Raw genomic sequence first — 22,834 nt, forward strand, 5'->3', positions numbered from 1 at the left:
CGAAAAGTATTGCCTAGGCAGCCTGATTTTGAATTCCCCTCGAGAATGATGGGAAACAAAAAACGCTCGTTGTCAACTTATTATTATAAGTTAATTTTATTGCTTAAACTGCGTTTCGGGGTCATCAACATGTTATGCCCCCCTGCCCCAAAAGTCAAACTCCGCCTATGGTATAGACATATTGTTCTATCAAACAACAGTTCTTTTGGCTTAAAATACAGCAGTTTATTTTAAAGAGGGTTGCAAGAGCAGAAACTGCTTTTCCAGCCTTGTCTGTATTTTCGCCATATATATATACACATGATATACGGATATTATATATATTTACCAACACTGCGTTTTGAAAGCTTCGTGCACTTGACGTGACGTGATGTAACAACATGGCCGAAGCACGGTTTTGAATAGTTCCGCTTTTGTCCTGTGGGTGACGCAGTGGCTTCCTATCTCGGCCTGGCGTGGCACGCTATTGGTTGACGACACGGATAGAAAATTCCTGAAGGCTCTCGTTCATCTGCCGGTCTCACCGCATGCTGCTGCTGCTGCTCAGCTTCATGGAACAAGAGCCAGGGTGGACCAACGACGGCCACTGAGTGAAATCCGAACCCGTAGCTGCCCAGGCTTTCTTTTACAGCTGTTCAGCTTCCCGCTTTATCCTGCCTATTCTCATTCTCCCCTGTTCGCGGTTTAGAAGATGTCAGTAGTCGGCTTCGACGTGGGCTATTTGACCTGCTATGTAGCAGTAGCCCGAGCCGGAGGTATCGAAACTGTCGCCAATGAATACAGCGACCGGTGTACCCCGTAAGTACGAGTGACTGGCTTTTATTTTGAAAAACGAGTAAGGAATGTCGCGAAAATTCACCTGAGATTGTAGTGTTCAATCAAACTCACCTGGCTAACCTAGCATGCTAACGATTTTGACAACAGGAAAAAGCATGTGAGAGCTAAAAGCTAATGCTAGCTACGATGACATGCATAGTGAGGAATGAAAAGTAGCCCCTTTATTTTTGCACCGTGTCAGTTAACATCTAAACGCAATATACAGTGACGCCATAATGCCGTGTAAGTGGTGCAGAATATAACATGGAAAAATGAAGACATCTTTGCTTTTATGCCCGTGGGCACATAAAAGCGCGTGATGGGAGGAGGCCGCCGCATTCTAGCTGTCAGAAAGGCGTGATCAATAATTCAATTCCTTTATTTTTGGCTTAATTTCTCAACCAAAAGATACAGTAAGACATCAAATTGACCAGTTTTCTCCTTTTTTATAGAGCATGTGTCTCTTTTGGACCACGGAATCGTTCCATTGGTGCAGCTGCAAAAAGCCAGGTAGGATTTTCTAAGAATTGGGACACAACGAGTTTAACTCATTGGATGCCACTGACGGCGATAGACGTCCAATCATTTGAACTGGGAAGGCTGGCCTCGTCTATCGCCGTCAGTGGTACTGAAATCTTGAAATTTAGCTTCATGTATTAATTATTTGACTTGCGGGAAAACAGGTTGTCACGAACTGCAAGAACACGGTGCAAGGCTTCAAGAGATTTCATGGCAGGGCATTCTCAGATCCTTTTGTGCAGCGTCTCAAATCAAGTCTGGTCTATGATGTTGCTCAAATGCCCACGGGGACGACTGGAATCAAGGTGAGGAAATAGTGAAGCCTTTACTTCGAAGTTGGTTGTTGCATTACAGTTTCTTAGTCCACCGCTCCACCTGCTCAATAAAGGTTTGAGATAATGACAAAGTTGACCTCAGTGTCATCATGCTAAGTTGTGATAGTATGAAAACCTTATGTCAGCATAGTTTGAAACTCATTATGCGTAGACTCTCCTTTACAACATTCTTGTCTAGAATACAAATGTACAATGTTGGTCATTAAAAGGAAAAAAAATGTCTACAGTGAATAAAATCTGTTTGACCCAAAAAATCTGCAATCTGTTTGCTTAAAAAAGAAAATCAGCTGTTGAAGCCAAAATTATTTCCCTCTGGGTGTCATGACACAATCAAACCTTCACCAGTGCAGTTTAATAGGATTTGATATATTTTGGAATCTTAAATTTTTCAGACATGGCTTATAGCTAGTGAAGTTGAATTGGTCAAAAATATTAGCCCCTATGTGAATGTGTGCTTTCCAAACACCTAACCATTAAAACATAAAAGGACTCACCATGCCAAAGACAAAGTGAATCAGTTTGGAGCTTAGAAGTAATTGAGACTTACAATAAAGTGGAAGCCTACACTACCGTTTTTAAGGATCTTAGAGTTTCTAGAACTGTTGTACTGAGCGTCGTTGCCAAGTGCAAGGAAACAAATTTTGTAAGAAACAAAACTGGGAGTGGTCGTGACTAAGCCTGTCGCAATATGCAATAATTCCATTTATCGCGCAATAAATAAAAATGAAGGTGGTAATTTTCCCGCTGCGATTTATCGCCTCGCGCGCACGCACGGCAGACGTGCTGTTAAAAGTTCGGATTCCTCGTTACCAACTGCGCAAATTGCATCTTCGTTCCAGGTCCGGCAAAAACTAGCGCCGGAGCCAATCGTTCCCATTATATCCTATTGTTCAAAGTATACCGGCCGCGTCAGTGCTCCGGAGTGACTGTGGACCATCTATGGCGCGCCGGTGTTGTTGACGTGTAGGCCCTCCCGTCAGGAGTGACATTTCACGCGGGGCGGCTATTTTTCGTCACAACGCCGGATATTTACGACGAAGTCCGCCAAAACATTGTTACCGACTTGGCTGCTACGAACAACCTCGCTTTGACAACGAACAGCTGAATGAAATTAAGAGCGCTGTGCTTCAAACTCGTCCTGTTTATGAAAGTCGATTGTCATATGCTGGTGTTGTGTAGTAATGAGCAGACGTGACTTCAGCGGCGCTTGCTAACATTTTTTAATGCGTGCACACACTAGATATCATGAAATGGCAAACTAGATGTGCTACGTCCCATGCCATTGGCTACGTGAGCCCAGAGTGATTATGGGACACGTAGTCCATACACTACATCGATGAATTCTAAACTGTCATGGCTGAATGGAAGTTAAAAAGGCCAAATCAATCCACACCAGTGACTATAGATAATTTTGCAAATATTGTTAATTCAGTACGTGACACAGATGGATTCGGACCACAAATAGGATGTCTTGCTCATGTAGTAAACCTAGCTGCTAAGAGAGCTGTAGCAATCAAGTGTGCCCTGCCTCACTTTACAAACAGTAAAGATTGTTCGCAGCACTTTTATACAAATTTTTTTCAGATCAGTAAGAAGTATGCACATAAATATAATGCACTAAAATGCATGTTTATATGATGGTTGTTCTCAGCACTTTTATACAAATTTTTTTCAGATCAGTAAGAAGTATGCACATAAATATAATGCACTAAAATGCATGTTTATATGATGGAAATTTAATTTTTGCTCGTTTGCAAAACAAAACAAAAAAACCCAGCAAAAACAAACAAACAAAAAAAAATTTTTTTTTTTACAGAGCATTAAATGTATTGAATTGGATCGAAAATCGTGTCCCCCGTATCAAAAATCGTACCGAACCATGACTTAACTGTATCGTTGCCTCCCTATGGAACACCATTGCAGAAACTATAACGGGAAAAGTTTTCATTTGCCCAAATGCTTAAGTTATTAAGTGCAATTTTTTTTTTTTTTTTAAACACATTTATTCGGCTTCTGCGCGATATCAATATTGTTGTGTTTTACTTAAGAGGCATGGTCTATTGTTTTTAGTTGTGATTTAAGTATTTTTTAATTTAAGAGTAAATATTTATCGTGTTTAAATTGGTGTACTTGATCTATTAATATATACTGTATTCTCACTGTGTTATTGTAAATTGGTTTTAAAAAATGGGGGGGGGGGCGCAATAATATCACATATCGCAATAATTTATGAGAATATTTATCGCACACTAAAATTTGTTATCGCCACAGGCCTAGTCGTGACCAAAAGTTATCAAGAACTCATCTGCTGATCTTTGCTGACATGGCTTCTTCTGGAGGTGATGTTTCAAGCATCACAGTTGTGAGGGCTCTTTATGGTGGCTATAGCATTAGGGCAATCATCCCAGAAGAACCCCTTTCCTAAAAATGTGGCACAACACAGCCAGACTGATGTTTGCCTGTGAACATTTAAAACAAAGATTTTGGAATACTGCTTTTGTCTGATGTGACAAAACTGGCACTGTTTAGTCATTCGGATATTGCCTATGTTTGGTGAAAAAAGGGAGTCTTTCCCCACCAGTGCTGTTTACGTCAACAATGACGATAACAAAAATATTTCATCGACGATGACATCCCGATGAGGAGCTAAAAACACGGCTTGGGAGACTATAACATAACGAGACAAATGCCAGTTTTCATCTGAAGAGATGAAAATGCGTCATGGTTTCTGTCATATGTTCACAATGCGTGACATTTGCATATTCCTCTCACCTCTCACTCCTCACCGGAGTTTGGGATGTGTCTAAAGCTGGGCCACATGGTAAGATTTGTTTTCTTATCCTGGCAATAGAGAATATGCAATCTTGCTTTAGCCTTAAAATGTCTGTACTGTGTGATCAGACGTTAAATGTAACTCCGCTAGCGTAGCATTCGCGTTAGTATTACCTTCAAAATGGCCTTCAGTTGATGAAATGGCATTTAGCTAATAGCCCACTTCAGCTGTTTTAGTCAAATCTTTTTAATGGTTTTATCACAACAAAGCAACATATACCAACATGTATACGAACAAACAAAAACAGAATATTAATGCTATCCAAAAATTGACATGGAAGCAGCAGTTAGTGCGCACACACTCGATGACAAAAAAAAAAAATAGACAAACCATACACAAGTACATAGTCTGGGCAGCAAAATATGGCTACTTAGTTTATTTTGCACTCCAAAGACTCAGCGGGAACGCAGGCTCTATGGGTAGGTAGGTCGGCAAAACTGGACAGCACCTGAGCATATTTCATGGGGGGGGGGGTATATAGTTTCAGCATTATTTTCAAAGCAATATATGGGAATCTGATTGAATTGGAATTGACGCTAGAGGGGAAGGAAGCCGATAGAATAGATAAAGAAGCAAGACTGTAACAGCTTGGATGGTCGTTAGAAGTATGTTTTAAATTCAGTCTGAAAAAATATTATAAATGGCTGCCATGTTTTTTCATAGGACTGGAGAGAACCATTAGCAACATGTCTTAAATGTTCCAATTTTAGATTGGCCATTACGTCTTCAATCAACCTCTTAAAATATAGAGGCTCAGTTTTTTTCCAATCAAATAAAATCATGCGCCTAGCGAGTAAAGTAATAAAAGCTACTGCATTGGCCTCGTGAAATGAAACTAACATATTTGATGGGACGATCCCAAACAACGCTGTTATACAGTTCGGCTCAATATTCTTGTTACATAAAGAGGACAGTGCAGTGAAAACCTCTCTCTAGAATGTATAAAGCTTGGGACACAACCAAAACATATGGCTCAAATTAGCTGGGGTGAGGCCAAATCTTGGGCGTGCTGGTTCGGCACCTGTATACAATTTTGAAATTTTACTTGGTGGCCAGTGTAACCTATGAAGAATCTTGAACTGTATTAATCCACGTCTTATACATAAAGAAGATGAATGGATTGACCTAATAGCTGCTTGCCAGATGTTGTCAGCAAACTGCTCGCCCAGCTCTTCCTCCAATTTGTGTTTCAAATGATTTAAAGATGGAGATGCCGCACTTTGAATCCTGTCGTAATTAGATGAAACGACACCTCTGATGGAGGGGTCCAATTCTAGACAGTCGTCAAGCCATTTTTTAGGTGGCAAGATGAGTGAAATGTTTTTTTTTCACATAACAGCGAACTTGAACATAACTAAAGAAATCAGATTGTGACAGGCCGAAATCTTCTCTTAGCTGGTTAAAAGCAACAAATTTGTAATTTCTAAAGAGATCTTTTATGCATGATAGACCTCCACTTTGTCATCCCTGAAATGATGGATCATGAAATGATGATGATGGTGCGGACTTAAGCTGTTTTGTTTAATAAATGAGAAATTACTGGGAAATACTGATTGCTTGCAACTTATGGTTAGACTCTGAGAATTCAAAAAAAAATTCTTAAACTTGTTACTTCACAGTGTTAAACACTCTGACAGTTTTTTACATACAGTTCGTGCTTTGCAGGCGGGTTTAATTGAAAATGATGTGCTGAAAATGATGTACTGCGTTTCCTGCTAAGTGTGTATTATCATCACCAAGTTGGCGTTGTCCTTGTAGACGCTACAACATGTGCTAGTCTACGTTCACTTGAAATGGTTGGAAACCTTTATTTTTCGACTAAAACGTTTGAATTTTACAAATGAAAAAAATTTGAGTAACTGGCGACTGAAACTAGACGAAGACAAATACATTTTAAAATGACAAAAATTTGACCAAGACTAATAAATAATTTCGTCCAAGAATTAAAAGACCTGCCAAAAACAACACTGTTGCCCACAGTTAAACATAGCTACGGTAGCATCATTCTGTGGGGCTGTTTTGCAACATCAGGTACTGGGATCTTTGTCCAGGTGCATGGTATCATGAAAATGGAAAATTTATTTTACAATTTTGAGGGAAAATGTTAAGAAGCAAGGTCATAGGCTTCGTTCGTCACTGGGTTTTAGAGTAAGACAATGGCTCCTTTCGCACTGCAGGAACCCTTAGTGGTTAATAGGACAGTTTAGTTGCTAGGACCGCGATAATGTAGTGTTTCCACAATGTAGGAACTGCGTAGCTCCAAGAATGCTTTCACAGATCCCGATCCCGGGCAGGGTCTTTTGTTGGAGCGTCAGGAGTTCACAAAAACTGTATGACATGATTGGTAGCTCAAACAACCGAGACCGCCTCTCCCGCTGCTGGAGTCCTCGTGGTTTCCCGCTGCTGGAGTCCTCGTCTCCAGTCTGAATAAACTCCACCGCCAATGTTAGTGGACGCAAGTCACGCAACATCAACGAAATAAAATACTCACATTGTGGCTTCTCTGTTCTCCATTTTTTTGTCTTCACTGCTACAGTTGGAGCATAAATAATTCGTCACTGCTGTCGAAGCATAAATAATACGTCACTGACGCATTGTGGAAGGAGGGGATTTCAATCACTGTAGCTGAAATCTGCGTCACACTGCTCCCTCCCTAGTTTTTGTGCGGCCTTTTGAAACGAAAACCGCCATGGTCGCTATGAATTGTTTAGATCTTATAACTAGAACTACGTCCTTGTAACTAGTTAGTGTGAAAGTGGCTAATGGCTCAAAGCATCCATCAGTCATAAAGTTCCTCAAAGATACCGAAACCAACTTCCTGGATTGGCATGTACAGAGCCCAAAATCTCTCTGGAGACCTTTGTCAACCTGGCGCAGAATTATTCTTCGAAGTTATTGTCAGTTGTGGCTCAAGATAGCACACACTATGAACTATTAATGGCCACTGAGCTAATATCTTGGGTTTTTGAGTTTTCCCATTTCTTGTTTAAACTAGTGTATTTGTTTAAAAAAATAACAAAGACCTAACGGTTAATATTGACATACAATGACTGCAATTTTTTTTTTTACATAACACATGACTACTGTAAGTGTGCAAGTACTTATAGTAAAAAATGACATTTATAGCTTTTAACTGTTCAACTTGACTGTGAAGAAAAAACTTGATGTGTCAAAAAAACTGATCAGAATTTAAGAATTGGCATGACAATTTTCGTTTTATTCGGCATAAAAATCTTGACAGAACCCCCTCAAATGGTTCCTCATTGCAATTCTTTTTTTTGGTTTTCCCTAATAGGTCATGTATATGGAGGAAGAGAAGGTATTCAGCATTGAACAGGTCACTGCCATGCTTCTCACCAAGCTGAAGGAGACGGCAGAAAGTGCACTGAAAAAGCCTGTTGCCGACTGTGTTGTCTCTGTAAGTATCGCAATGCAAAACAGTACATTAAAAAATCTTAACATTCACACATGATCGCTCCGCCTTTGCTGAGGTTATCCCTTACCATGTCCAAATTAGAAATGACCTACTAATTGTGTATGGATTTTCCTCCTTATTGACTTAAAATTGATTCAACTTATTAAAATTTCTTTAAAAAATGTCCCTAATTCACAGGTTCCCTGCTACTTCACTGACTCTGAGAGGAGATCAGTGGTAGATGCTGCACAAATTGCAGGACTGAACTGCTTAAGGCTCATGAATGAGACAACTGCAGGTGTGTAACGCTTTTGTTCATGTTATTTACCTACTTAAAGGGCCACACCAATACCTTTATTATGGGTGTCCCAATTGAAAGGATCTGGTTGGGGGGGGAAAAAAAAATCTTTTTTTGTGTGAAACTGGAGAAAACGTAAATAAAAAGCAGTATTTCCAGAAGGTAAACCTGACATTAGCTGACATTTAACCAATGCTGTTATCATTTTAGCAAATCTTTCATTTTTTTGTTTTTAAAGATCATTTTGTACCTTATCGATGGTATAAGGCACCTTAAAAGTAAGTGTGGACAGGTATAAAAATAGTCGGCAAAATATCCTGGAGAAAATTCTGTCAACGTAGACGTAGCCAAAGAAACCTTTAATTTGTATACTTAAACGCTCTGCGAAACAGCTTTTCAAATGAAGGTCTTTTATATTAGGTGTTGTCTGTCCCTCTAAGTGTCGATATCCCAGTCTTTGTCCATGATGACTTCAAGTATAACATGCCCCCTCCAAAATCACGTTTTAAAATATGCCTATGTATATTTTTTTCCTCCATACACTTGTATTAATACGTTCCTCATTTTTCCTAGTGGCCATGGTCAATAAAAGAAACACTATATTTTCTGCATATTAATGTGTATTTCATCAGGTTTTTACTGGCTAAGCTATATTTCATTTAGGTGCTGAATTTGCGAGCCCATGAACACATAGCTCTTCACAGCTCAAACTGAATAGTATAAAATGTCAATAAAATGGAAAAAAAAAATAAATGGAGGTTAAGGTGAATATATGGCCACACACATTTTGGTGATGATTGGTCTAGGTCTGCAGCTATCGAATATTTTAGTAATCGAGTATTCTCCTGAAAATTCCATCGAATAATCGGATGAAATATTCTTTTAATGTAAAGAGCAATTATAAATCTACACGATAAAACAAGACATTTCACCTAATATTGAACCATTTTTAGACTAACAATGTCTTTATTTTAGCTATACAATGTTGAAAACGGACAACAATTGCATCTCAGATGTGACAAGGAAAACAAATTCACTGCATTCACTCAAAAAAAAAAAAAAAAATCTATTTTTTACTTAAAGACGCTGGACAACACACATCACTTCAAAGTTAGGTGTTTTTCCGCACGTGTTTCAATTGAATCTCCATTTGTGTGAAGCTATTTTTAAGTTAAGTTTTGAATACGGTAGTTAGTCCAGATAGGATTTTGAGTTTTTGCAGTGTTCAAAATAAATGTAGAATACCTGCTGTTTTGGAGCACATTACGCACCAGCATTACTTGATGTTTTATCCATCAATGACTACTGAGGTAAAATTGACAGTTAGCTTTATTATATTTTTGTTTTACACCCTCATCACTACGGCACTGTTTTTACAGATTAAATAAAGCCTGTATGAAAGACAAGTTAGCCACGCATCGAAAGTCGTCGTAATTGATAGAAACCTAGCCCTCCGCAGGGCTAACATCATCTTAGCAAGGTACAGTAACATAATTCTTATCCATTAGCGGTACGTTAACTTCTTGTCCCGAGTATCGCTCTTCCGCTGTCGGAGTAAACGTGGTGCCTTCGGTGGAGTTGCGGCATTAAAGACGTGCTGTAGTGTTATGCAAGCGATGTCTTACAGTGAATACATGAAACAGCGTTCGCCTTGGTGTCCAGCTTGAAATGCTCCCACACTTTTGATATTTTGTCTTTTTTCTTGGTGCCTTTCTCTTCGCTTTCGTCGACTTCGTTTTACCTCTATATTCATGCACGGTTGAAATCAAATATATCCGCTGCCTCTCTCTTCTTCCTGTACGTACATTACAGAGCCTTGTGTCGCATTAAAAGTAGTCTGAGCAAAATGTCATGCTTAGAGCTGGCAAAATTAAAGGCGGAGAAAATTCCTCGATCAATTTTTAAATCGAGTTACTCGAATCATTTGACTTAATCGTTTCAGATATTGGTTGGTCACCTTTTTTGTGTGTAACATGATAAGTGTTTACATTATAAGGCGAGCTAACAGGAGAATAGATGAAAAATGTTAGGGGTGATTTTTGTGATATTTTCAGAGGTCATTTTAGCGTAATGAACTCATAAATAACTTTACGTACAATACATCCTGGATCCATGTCAATGATATCTTGTAGGATGCCTTCTGTTTTTCTTAGAGCAGACATGACCTGTTTTGGGGGGAATTCTCCAGATATTTGTTGTTGCTAGGATACCAACACTAGTCTTCAAAGCGGTCCACATTCGGTGCTTGTCAATTATGGCAATTATAACTTAAGCCATAATAAAGGAGAGAATATTCATCTGCACATTTGACCATTCATATCTTGTCTTTCTCCATTGTCAATTTTTAATTTGCTGTATATACTTTGACTGGTATGCATTTCCACTTTGTACTACCAACACTGAAACTCGCAAGTCTAGCGTGAAATGTTGCTGTTTATTACACACATGGGCCCCTTCATATTTAATTAGATGGTAGGGGAGAACGGAGTTTATTATCACAATTTTCGCTTTCATTAATATTTTCCCATCAACACGTCTTACAATAATACAACTAGAAAAAATGGTGCAGGACGTCAAAATTTAGAAATTTAGAAAAAAGTAATCGCCCCAATCTCAGGCCTCATTGAGACACTTAAGGGCCGTTTACATGATGACACTGCGACACAAAGACACAACGATTATGTTGCGGAATGGCCTCGCCTTTACCTGGTGTCGGCGGAAACGTAAGGCAAAGATGCAGACTTTTGATCCTGGCCTCCAAAGCGTTACGATTCAGTTGCGGGGCTTGTTCTGCAACCATATACAGTGTATCACAAAAGTGAGTATACCCCTCGCATTTCTGCAGATATTTGAGTATATCTTTTCATGGGACAACACTGACAAAATGACACTTTGACACAATGAAAAGTAGTCTGTGTGCAGCATAATAGAGTTAATTTATTTTCCCTTCAAAATAACTCAAAATATAGCCATTAATATCTAAACTCCTGGCAACAAAAGTGAGTACACCCCTGTGGAAAAAACGTATATCCCTAAATGTCCAAATTGAGTACTGCTTGTCATTTTCCCTCCAAAATGTCATGTGACTCGTGACAGGAGTGCTGTCAGTATTGCTGCAGAGATTCTGAAGACGGTACTCAAGAAAGCCTGCAAACAGTTTGCTGGAGACATGTCAACAAAGCACATGGATCACTGGAACCATGTCCTATTGTCTGATGAGACGTAGGGGCTTTCTTGTGTATCGTGTATCGAGTGCGGCGTATGGTCTGAGCTTTAACAGGCTGACCCCCCCTCCTCTTCAATCTCTGCAATAATTCTGACAGCACTCCTGTAACGAGTCACATGACATCTTTGAGGGAAAATGACAAGCAGTACTCAGTTTGGACATTTAGGGATGTACGTAGTTTCTAAGGGGTGTACTCACTTTTGTTGCCAGGAGTTTAGATATTAATGGCTATATTTTGAGTTATTTTGAGGGGAAAATAAATTAACGCTATTATGTAAGCTGCACACAAACATTGTGTCAGTGTCATTTTGTCAGTGTTGTCCCATGAAAAGATATACTTAAATATCTGCAGAAATGCGAGGGATGTACTCACTTTTGTGATACACTGTAAATGGCATGCTCTTGCTCAGATTACATCAGCACTCGCACGCGTCACTTTAGGCATGCGCAGTAGTTGCTACTAAAGATTCAAAACTGCAAATGTGGTGGAACTTCGATTAATTTACTGTTTTTACAATATTTTTAAGCATAGTTAATGTTAGCATTTTTGTGCCTTTTAAAGCAAAAGAAAAAACTGCATACCCTTTTCCCCCCTGCAAGCCAAACGTTTGATATTCAGATAGCCTTCAATTAATCTGTCACACCTTTGCTTGTCATTCTATGACATGTTTGCTGCCAGTATATTAAATGGGCAGGTGATTCTAGTGCTAAAGATATTAATCACTCAACATTTATTATTTGCAGTGGCACTGGCTTACGGAATCTATAAACAGGATCTACCTGCTCCTGAAGAGAAGGCCAGGAATGTCGTTTTTGTGGACCTGGGCCACTCCGGATACCAGACATCAGTATGTGCTTTCAACAAGGGCAAACTCAAGGTTAGCAATTTTCACAAAAGCATGCTATCCCAGCTATTAAATGAATGCCTTTGCGTCAACTATCCCTCCCTCATCTCTTTCAGGTTCTTGCCACAGCATGTGACCCCGAGTTGGGAGGCAAAGACTTTGATGAGGTATTAGTCAAGTATTTCTGTGAGGAATTCGGAAAGAAGTATAAGCTGGATGTCAAGTCCAAGCCTCGAGCTCTGGTTCGGCTCTACATGGAGTGTGAGAAATTGAAAAAGCTAATGAGTGCCAACTCCTCTGACCTGCCGCTGAACATCGAGTGCTTCATGAATGAGATAGACGTCACAGGAAAGCTCAACAGGTTAGCCCGAGAAGTCTGATTTCTCTTTTATGAAGTCATTTCTCACTTCTCATCTCTTCTTGGTCACAAGGGGTCAGTTTGAAGAGATGAGTGCTGACCTTTTGTCCAGAGTGGAGCCTCCCCTGCACAGTCTGTTGGAACAATCCAGTAAGTATCAGAATTTTCACTTACTTTTAAGAATGCACCACAAAGATGTAATGTAAAATATTTGTATTTATTGGCTGCCACTGACTGTGAGAGCGGTCCAATCCATTTTGACTGGGGAGGTTGCTGCCAGCCTCTCCCAATCAAAGTGGATTGGACATCACTGAAACATAATCATCCACATTCAGACCGTGCAGCAGCAAGTTCAGTCCACCAATTGTCCTTCTTGTCTTTCTGTCCCCAAAGAACTCAAAAAGGATGACATCTATGCAGTAGAGATTGTGGGCGGGGCTTCCAGGATTCCGGCCGTCAAAGAGAGGATCAGCAAATTCTTCGGGAAGGAATTGAACACCACACTGAATGCTGACGAAGCAGTGGCCAGAGGAGCTGCTTTGCAGGTTTTTACACTTCCTTCCTTCCTTTTTTTTTTTTTTTTTTTTTTTTTTTTTTTTTTTTTTTTTTAACAATGCGCATTTGCTCGTTTTCAGAATTTGCCATATTTTTAAACAAGAAATGCCTTCATTATATAAAGCATTTTAATTAGTTTAAATAGGGATATTTTTGTCTTATCTGGGCAGTACTGACATCAAAAATGTCTAAATCACACTGAATTGGGAATGTCACTCTTGACTATTTAGGGAATCCCATTGATCATTCCATCGATTAATCGAATGTTTAGGTAAAACCGTATTTTGTTAGTTTATTTAAAATGGTTTTGTCCTGGTCAATTAAGTAATTATTATAGTTTATTTAGTATTGGTGTCTAATTAGGATTCTAAAAAGTACAATATTTAGTCACATCAAGAAAAAGATGAACATTTGTACATTGACTGCCTACCCTCCCAGTCCTAATGGATTTGATGTCAATTGCACCCAATGAGTAATTAAAGTCCCATTTCTCCAAACATGTGCCCCCTCGTTTACTTTATGGGAATTGTTACTTAATTATCATAATAAAGGATTTTTTCCCCCTATTTACATGATCAACTTTGTCCTCTTGGTGAGCAGTAACAACTAGCTAAACAGCTAGCTTTAACTCCTGAGAGAAAGCTATCATCAGTACCATTGTGCATCTGTTACCTGCAACCCTGTCACAGGGATCACGCCATCAAGTCACCTTATAAGTTTTACTATTATTCCTAAAATGAGCTATTTAATCAATCAATCAAATTTATTTATATAGCCCTTTACAAAACCAGAAAGGTCACCAAATTGCATTACAACAAAGAAAAACATGGCTCATGGTAAATAAAAGGCAGGAAAGTATTATACAATGACATTAAGAAGAAAAAAAAAAAAGAAATGAAACATCACTTCGCGATAAAAGTCAGACTGCAAATAAAACAGATAAAATCCGGAAACATTAAAACCCCTTAAGAAATAAAACCAGGCTACACTAATCTGGGGGAAGGAGTTCTAAAAAGGTGTGTCTTTAACCGAGATTTAAAAAATTGCAGTGGTACGGATTTCAGGGGGAAGTCCATTCCACAACCTGGGGGCAGCAACCGCAAAAGATTGGTCTCCCCATTGTTTAAGTTTGGACATCAGAACTTGCAAAAGAAGGTGGCCGGTAAAACGAATAGTCCTGCCAGAGTTACGGAGGGTTAAAATTTAAGCCTTTGCTAGTTTAATACCTCTTGTATATACTAGTATGTAAAAAAGAAACGTGAGGGTTCATTTTTTAAAAAAGAATTTTAAAGCCCAAATGTCCTCCAATTATGGAATGACTCAGATGAACCAACAACATCTCTGATTTTCCACAGTGTGCAATCCTGTCACCTGCCTTCAAAGTACGTGAATTCTCCATCACGGATGCAGTTCCATATCCTATCTCCTTGAAGTGGCATTCTGCCGCGGAGGAAGGTGTGAGGTAAAACCTTTTGCGCTACGTCTTTTGTCCTTTTCATTTTTTGCAATTGAATGTTATACTGATGATTGACACCATTATGTTTTGCAGTGATTGCGAGGTGTTTCCGGCGAACCACCCAGCACCTTTTTCCAAAGTGTTGACGTTCTACCGCAAAGAACCTTTCTCTCTGGAGGCCTACTACAACAGTCCAAACGGACTGCCCTACCCTGACCCGACCATTGGTAAGAAAAGATAGAACAAAATACTTACATTCATATATGTACCCATTCTAATAAATTAAGCTATTTATGTTGTGATTTTTACTTTTCTGATCGTGTTTGGATCGGAGACATCCCTACATAATGGCGTTCAAATTAGGGGTGTTCCATCGTAGGCACCCCACGATTCGATTCGATTACGATTCAGATTCAGGGGCTACGATTCGATTCTTGAACGATGATCACGGTTATCACGATTATCGATGCATCTTACATTTCTAATTAATATAGTGCACAAACATATTTTTGTATATTATTTATTTAAAATATTTAAAATATTCTGATGATTCAACAGGAACGATGGAAACATGCCCATACAACAAAAACCTGCCCTTAAGCTGCTTTTTTATTTATTTATTTTACAAGAAAATGCAAAAACATTAACCATTTTAAAGGGAGTACTTATTTCACTCAACAATACAATAAAATTTACACAGGTGGAATGCCACATTTTCTGGAAACAAAGTGTCTTAGAAATAACCCTTCTTTTAACCAATATACTTTGTTTTCACAGATTTCTGTATTATTTCGCATGTTTGTAGTGTTACCGCTGTATTTAATCATGGTTTTACACGTTCTGCATATGAAATACATGTTAGCGAATTAGCTTAGCGCTCGGCGCTAACTATTAATGCCTTAAAAACAACAACAATAAATGCTAAACAGTACAAGAGGGTTTATGTACTCACCTCTTGTAGACGCACACGGGTCTTTGCAACACACTGAGGACATTTTCAATTGGCATGACTTCAGACTACAGCTGGACATCTGAAAGACGAGCAACGAACTATCTCTCTTCCCGTCGCTCTAAAAAATAACGTGCGCTGTTTCTGCCTGTCTCATACACAAATTTATTTTCCAGTCTTTTGAAAAAGAGTAAATCTCTCACTCAGTTACAGGCAGCAACCATTATAACGTGCGTGCGTCTGTTAAAGATGCCTGGGCGGCAGACGTGTCTTGAATTTCGTTCGGCTACGAGCGGCTGTCAGAAAGTTATGAGGGAAAATCATCGTTTTTTTAGCCTTTATGAATCGTAATCGAATCGTCATGTGTCGAATCGCGATGCATGTAATAATCGTTTTTTTGGAACTCCTCTAGTTCAAATTGTTCAATATTTTTTCCTAATTCTTATGTGTTTATTTCCTTCACAACAGGTAAATTTCTTATTCAGAAAGTTGTTCCTCAGGCATCCGGGGAAAGTTCTAAGGTAAAAGTCAAGGTCCGAGTGAACATCCACGGAATCTTCAGCGTGTCCAGCGCCTCCTTGGTTGAGGTGATCAAGTCGGACGAGACCGAAGAGCCAATGGAGACAGAGCAGACTAATGACAACGAAGGAGATGTAATAAATTATCTGTGTTCTATCAAGAAATTGAGTTGCAACTGGACTTGTGTTTATTTAACGGGGCTAAAATGTCTGTCCCATACTTTAGAACAAGATGCAAACGGAACCGGAAGAGCTGCAGCAAGATGAGGGAGATGGTCAGAAAGAACAAGAGGAGAAGACTCCAAAGGAGAATGAGGAAATGGAGGTGAATTCAAACAGTTTTTCTGAACAGCGTAAATTAAGAATGGTGACATTATCATCTGGATTTTTGGTTTGTACTGTACTTAAGTTGTATTTTAAATGATGTACTTTTTTTTTCCTGAAGACTACCACAGAAGACGCCAAAGGCGAAAAGAAATCTGACCAGCCTCCACAAGCAAAAAAGCCCAAAGTCAAAACAAAAGTCTTGGATCTTCCCATTGAAAACAGTCCACAGTGGCAGCTAGCAGATGACATGCTGAATCTTTTTGTCGAAAATGAGGTAAGGGCTACTGAATGCCCATATTTACTGGAGGTGGACCAATGGCTGATTGCCCATGTATAAAGCCAATTTTGAAAACTGATATTTGAGGCGATATCATTAAAAATTAAAAAAAAAAAAAAAAAAAAAAACGTTGGTTATGAATGGCAATTGAAACATTCATCACATAAATGTATATATGTAGTAAAATTTTATATTCTACTATTTTCTTCTGGCCACTAGGTGGACAAAATCACATTTAACTAAGATCATTACCCGAACAGTGAATGTTATCCTATTATATCGTCCGCTTTTGAAATAAAAAATCCATATATCGGCTGGCCAATATGTCAGTCGATCTTCATAAGAAGGATTGCCAACCAAACAGTCAACATAAGTGATACATTTATATCTGCTTATGGCCATCTAGGAAAAAAAAGTCCATATATTAGCTAATTTTTACACATTACCCAAACGATTTGTTTTAAATTGAGTAATCTCACCCCAGGGCAAGATGATTATGCAGGACAAACTGGAGAAAGAGAGGAACGACGCCAAAAATTACGTGGAAGAGTACGTGTACGAAATGAGAGACAAACTGCACGGCATCCTGGAGAAGTTTGTCAGCGAAAATGTGAGTTCATTCTACGGCCAACTTCTGAGGCAGAAATGAAGCTATGCATTCCTAATGTGGTGATACATTTTATTTTTAGGAAAGGGATGCATTCTTATCAAAGTTGTCGGATACTGAAAACTGGCTGTATGATGAAGGAGAGGACCAACCTAAGCAGATTTACATTGACAGGCTGGCAGACTTGAAGGTAATTATAGCTGAAACTAAGGATGTCTCCGTTTACATTATAGTAGATAAGGCAGGTTAGTTTTCAGAGGATTGGAATGGGGTAGAAAAAGATCAAGTGGTTGCCATTGACGGTAATCGCTGTGAGCCCCCCCAGTGTAACTGGATTGGATGCCAATTGCTGTCAATGGCAGTGAAATATGATCGTTAAATGCCAGCCTTTCCAGCTGACATTGATTTGATGTGTATAATGGTCAATGTCAGTGAATAAATTAAGAGGTACAAGTAACGAAATAATCCAGAGGTATAAGGATACAGTGAGCCCTCGCTACTTCGCGTTCTTAGTCCATTGTGGGGGAAAAAAAAAACAGATGTCCCGATCCGATCACGTTGTCTCCCTCTCCTGCTGTTTTTCTTGGTCTGGCAGTGCCCTGGAGTTGCTTATGAAAGTTAATGATGGTTGACAGATGTTGAGGTTCGATCTTGCCAGAGACGCTTGGAAGCCGACACTTCAAAGCACCGCATGCGTCAATCATCGTTTAGCTTGTTAAACAGTTGCTGAGGCAACTCATTGTAAGTGAGCAGTGTGAGTGGATTTGAGTGGACCTACTCAATTAACCATTTAATAAAGACAAGCATTTTATTACTTGTTTAAAAATAGTTTGGTTGGACAGTAACATGTTTAAAATAATAATAATAATAATTACATTTGAAGTGCTTAAAAACCATTAATCTACAGTGATCCCTTGTTCTTCACGTTATATGTTTGTGTCAGATTTAGCATTGGAAAGAGATACATATAAGACATGTTTTTCACCCCCCCCCCCCCCGCCCAAAAGTATAATTAAAAAAAAATGTATAAATTTGAATAATGTTTTAAGCACTTCAAATGTAATAATTAGGATTTAATTTAATTAAGATAAGTTTTAAAAATGTTACTGTCCCACCGAATTATTTTTAAAGAAGAATAAAGTAGTAGTAGAAAACTGCTTGGCTTTATTAAATGCTTCAATTAATGATCCTAGTGTTAAGTTAAACGATTGACGCATGCAGTTCTTCAGAAGTTAGTGACTCTGGCAAGATCAAACAAATTCATCTGTCAATCATCGTTAATGTTGAATAAACATACCCAGTGCGCGTGCACTGCCTGCCTGCCTGCTGAACAAAGCGCAGGGAGCGAGAGGGAGACTGCGTGATTGGCTTGGGACAGCTCATTTTATTTTTTTTGAATTGGGGAAAAAAAAAAATCCGTGATGGACTGAGGGCGCGAAGTTTGAAGCGCGAGGGATCACTGTACATAAGTTTTTTTTAATACTTTGGGGAAAAAACATGTCTTATATGTATCTCTTTCCAATGCTAAATCTAAATACATTGAACACTTTTTTGTGGGGGGGCTACTTCGCAGTTTGTCACTTATTGAAGCGGTTCTGGTCCCAATTAACCGTGATAAATGAGGGATCGCGTATTGCGAAAAATAATATATACTGTACGTCGTATACTACATACTTTATATACGCCGGAAAAGTCAGGTGACTTCAAGTTCCGCTCTCAGACCCCCAATTTGGCTAAATTTCAAAATTGTTCTATACGTATATGTGATACATCATTGGAAAGCTTAAAATCTCAATTTTCTGGGGGAAGAAAATTTTTGAACAGGAGGGCATTTAAAAAAATTTTTTTTTTCTTAAACAGCAAAACTCTTAACTGGATGTGAGAGCATAATTAAAGACGCCTTGATTTTAACAAGATATTATCGCGTACGTGCCTCTTTTCGATCCAAAAACTCCATGTAGAACGTAACACCGAGTGTCAAGACACAGCTGTGAATGGCTACAGCGGGATTTTTCGGGGATTTTATGGGTGAAACATGGTAATGTAACAAGGGTTGCGATGCAGAAATCGCAGACATCAAGGAGTGGTCGAGATGTTCTTTTTCTTATATTTACCCTTTTAGACATTTTTTTCTCTTTATTTGGATCGAGTATTTATCTAAAATATCAGGGAAAATGCGACAGTAACAAAAAAAAATACAATTAAGCTATAGTTGTGAGGTAGATATCCGTGACTTCTTTAGAGACACTATTTTTTTCATTGTGACGTAATTTGTTTAAAAGTTTAAAATATACGAGTGAATAATTTTTTAATGCCGTTTTTTTTTTAATACTAAATATTAGACATCAGTTAATGATTCTAAGCTGAAATTTAGACATTTTGAATAATAAATATAATTATTTTTTAAGGCTGAGTTGAAACAAAAGCGGTTGCGCGACGTCTAAACGAGGATCTCCTGGGTAAAACGGACAAATTAAAAATAGTTTGGGGGCTTAATGCGCCATGAATCTGCTATGGCAGCAAAAAGACATATTGTTCAAATAAACACAACCGTTCTTATGGCTGAAAATACAGCAGTTTATTTTAAAGAGGGGTGCAAGAGCAGAAACTGCTTTTTCAGCCTTGTCTGTGTTTGCTAATCCTATATATACTACTACCAAATATACTCCTATATATACTACTACCAAATATACTACTAATATGTATATACATATATATATATATATGGCGGAAAACACAAGACAAAACTGAAAAAGCAGTTTCTGCTCTTGCACTCCTCTTTAAAAGAAACGGCTGTATTTTAAGCTAAAACAACTGTTGTATTTGATAGAACAATATGTCTATATGCTGCCATAGCAGATTCATGGCGCATGAAGCCCCCGAACTATTTTTAATTTGTCTGTTTTACCCTGAAAAGCCCCGTTTACAGACGTCGCGCAACCGCTTTGTTTCAAGCCAGCCATAAAACGAAGGTAATTAATTATATTTATTATTCAAAATGTCTGTCGTTTTTAGCTTAAAATCATTAATTGATGTCTCATATTTCGTTTAAAAAAAAAAAAAACGACTTAAAAAAATTATTCACTCGCATATTTTAAATTTTTCAACAAATTATGTCACAATGAAAAAAATGGCATCTGTAAAAACGTCATGGATATCTACCTCATAATTATCGCTTAATTGTATTTTTTTTTTGTTACTGTCGCATTTTCTCCGATATGTTAGATGATAAATAATCGATCCAAACAAAAAAGTTGAAAAAAAAAAAAAAAACGTTTAAAAGGGTAAATATATGAAAAAGAACATCTCGACCATTCCTTGATGTCTGCGATTTCTGCATCGCGACCCTTATTATATTACCATGTTTCACCCATAAAATCCCAAAATAATCCAGCTGTGACCATTCACAGCTGTGTCTTGACACTGAGTGATACATGCTACATGGAGTTTTTGGATCGAAATAAAGTAAGTACGCGATAATATCTCGTTAAAGTCATGGCGTCTGTAATTCTGTTCTCGCGTGCTCTCACCTCCAGATAGGGTTTTGCTGTTTAAAAAACATAAAAAAAAAAAAAATGCCCTCCTGTTCAAATTTTTTCTTCCCCCAGAAAATTGAGATTTTAAGCTTTCCAGCGATGTACCACACATGCATATCGGACAATTTTGAAAGTTGGCTAAATTGGGGGTCTCACAGCGGAACTTCAAGTCACCTGAGTGTTTTCCGCCATATATGTATATATGTATATGTACATATATATAATATACACACACAGTACTGAAACATTCTATGCAGAACAACAGGAATGTTAAGTGAAAATCATGACCAAGATGGCTCAATGTATCTCATTCATATTTAGTTATTTGTTTGGTGTAGACAGCAACCACATACTGCCACTGAAAGCAGTTGTTAAGAATCCTACACCTGTGAAGCCGCCGCTGATTGCTGGACTTGCTTTATAAGGAAGGCCGAGTTGTTATGGTAAACGAAACAAAAGATTTTTGGGTGTTGTTTGCTTTTTTTGCAGAAACTCGGGCAGCCCATCGAGGAGCGCTACACAGAGGCTGAAGAAAGACCTAAAGCGTTTGACGAGTTGGGGAAACAAATCCAGCAGTACATGAAATTTGTTGAAGCGTGTAAAATGAAAGTAAGCTTGGTTAACATTTCTGCCCGCAAACCTGTCGGAAGAAAACAAAACGTACTTTGTTGACTCTTCAGGAGGAGCAGTACGACCACATAGACGAGGCAGACGTCACCAAAGTTGACAAGCTGGCCACTGAAGTGATGATGTGGATGAACAGCGCGATGAACCAGCAAAGCAAGCAAAGCTTGACGATGGATCCCTCTGTCAAGGTTAAAGAAATTCAAGCCAAAACCAAGGTGAGAAGTTGAAAATACTCCACATTTTATATTGTAACCATGAATGAAAGCACATAATAAGGCCTGTTAGAGAAAACAACTTTCAACATCCGCATCTTCTTACATTGTGTCCCACTGTATCTAAAAATCTCCAGGACCTGTTCTCTGCTTGTAACCCTACCGTGACCAAGCCCAAGCCAAAGGTGGAGCTGCCAAAAGAGGACACGTCAGCAGAGCAGAACGGGCCTGTGAATGGACAGGAGAAGGCCCAGGAAGAAGGCACTGACAAAGCAACAGGGGAAAACACGGGCAACGCCACCTCAGAAACTGAAAACAAGCCAGACATGGACCTTGACTGAAGCGGTTCCTACCTTCAAAAAGTGTAGGAGCTGGCTGCTTGAGAATTGAGTTGCTGTTCTTGCTCGTGTATCAATGCAGGTGGAGTGTATCAGGAAATGCACTTAAGTCAACAGCAGGCTGAGTCTTTACTACATTCTCTGGGCATTGCGTCAATCGCAACCAGTCTGTTTTGGTTGTCATTTCACAAAGCCTGCTCTAAGACGATCAGAACGGTCCAGTTATGATGGATGCAGTGTCCAGAGAATGAAATTGCCTGGTTGAATAAGAATATTCACAGGGCACGTCTTTCGTACATTTATCTCAGCTGTGGTTGGTTGCTCTGTCTGAATGCTTTGGCATCCTTTTTTTTTCTTCCTGAAAACATAATTCTGAAGCCAGCTGCAATAAGCCTGTCTGAGAAAGAGCGCCATACACGATGGTATTTATTTCTGTTGTGTGCTCCGTGTTCTGGTCTGTGTCACTATTATTTTAATAAAGGTATTGAAAATCACCTGTACTGTAACAACTCGTGAAGTGTAATTCTTGTTAAACTGACAAAGCATTTGCACTGACAATCCAGCGCAATACTGAGTGCACGATCAACTGCAGTGTATTTTCTGAACTAGATAAGCAGTACGGCTGTCCTTAAAATTAACAAGTGAAAAATCTTAATGTCAGAGCTGTTGTTTATAACTCCAGTCCTGTAATCTAGTTGACCAATGTTGACGATGTCGCTGAAAATCTGGTCATTTTAAAGTTTTTCCTTACATCTCCCTGATGATTTACTACTACTGAAGTCTGTAT

At 38.8% G+C, this 22,834-nt stretch overlaps 1 protein-coding gene across 1 annotated transcript; it reads left to right on the forward strand.

The window, feature by feature from the left end:
• The first annotated feature begins 467 nt into the window (after nucleotides 1-467).
• hspa4b (heat shock protein 4b) lies at nucleotides 468-22,556 on the forward strand. Its single transcript, XM_057850533.1, has 19 exons — nucleotides 468-798; nucleotides 1,269-1,326; nucleotides 1,500-1,640; nucleotides 7,799-7,921; nucleotides 8,117-8,216; nucleotides 12,187-12,320; nucleotides 12,404-12,648; nucleotides 12,719-12,795; nucleotides 13,039-13,190; nucleotides 14,556-14,662; nucleotides 14,750-14,883; nucleotides 16,074-16,258; nucleotides 16,350-16,448; nucleotides 16,569-16,724; nucleotides 17,212-17,337; nucleotides 17,417-17,524; nucleotides 21,360-21,479; nucleotides 21,551-21,712; nucleotides 21,847-22,556. Exons 1-19 carry the CDS (start codon nucleotides 692-694, stop codon nucleotides 22,048-22,050), a joined length of 2,538 nt encoding a protein of 845 aa, XP_057706516.1. The 5' UTR covers nucleotides 468-691; the 3' UTR covers nucleotides 22,051-22,556.
• Nucleotides 22,557-22,834: the final 278 nt, after the last annotated feature.

This window comes from Corythoichthys intestinalis, chromosome 11 (assembly GCF_030265065.1).
Source record: "Corythoichthys intestinalis isolate RoL2023-P3 chromosome 11, ASM3026506v1, whole genome shotgun sequence".
Classification (NCBI taxonomy): domain Eukaryota; kingdom Metazoa; phylum Chordata; class Actinopteri; order Syngnathiformes; family Syngnathidae; genus Corythoichthys; species Corythoichthys intestinalis.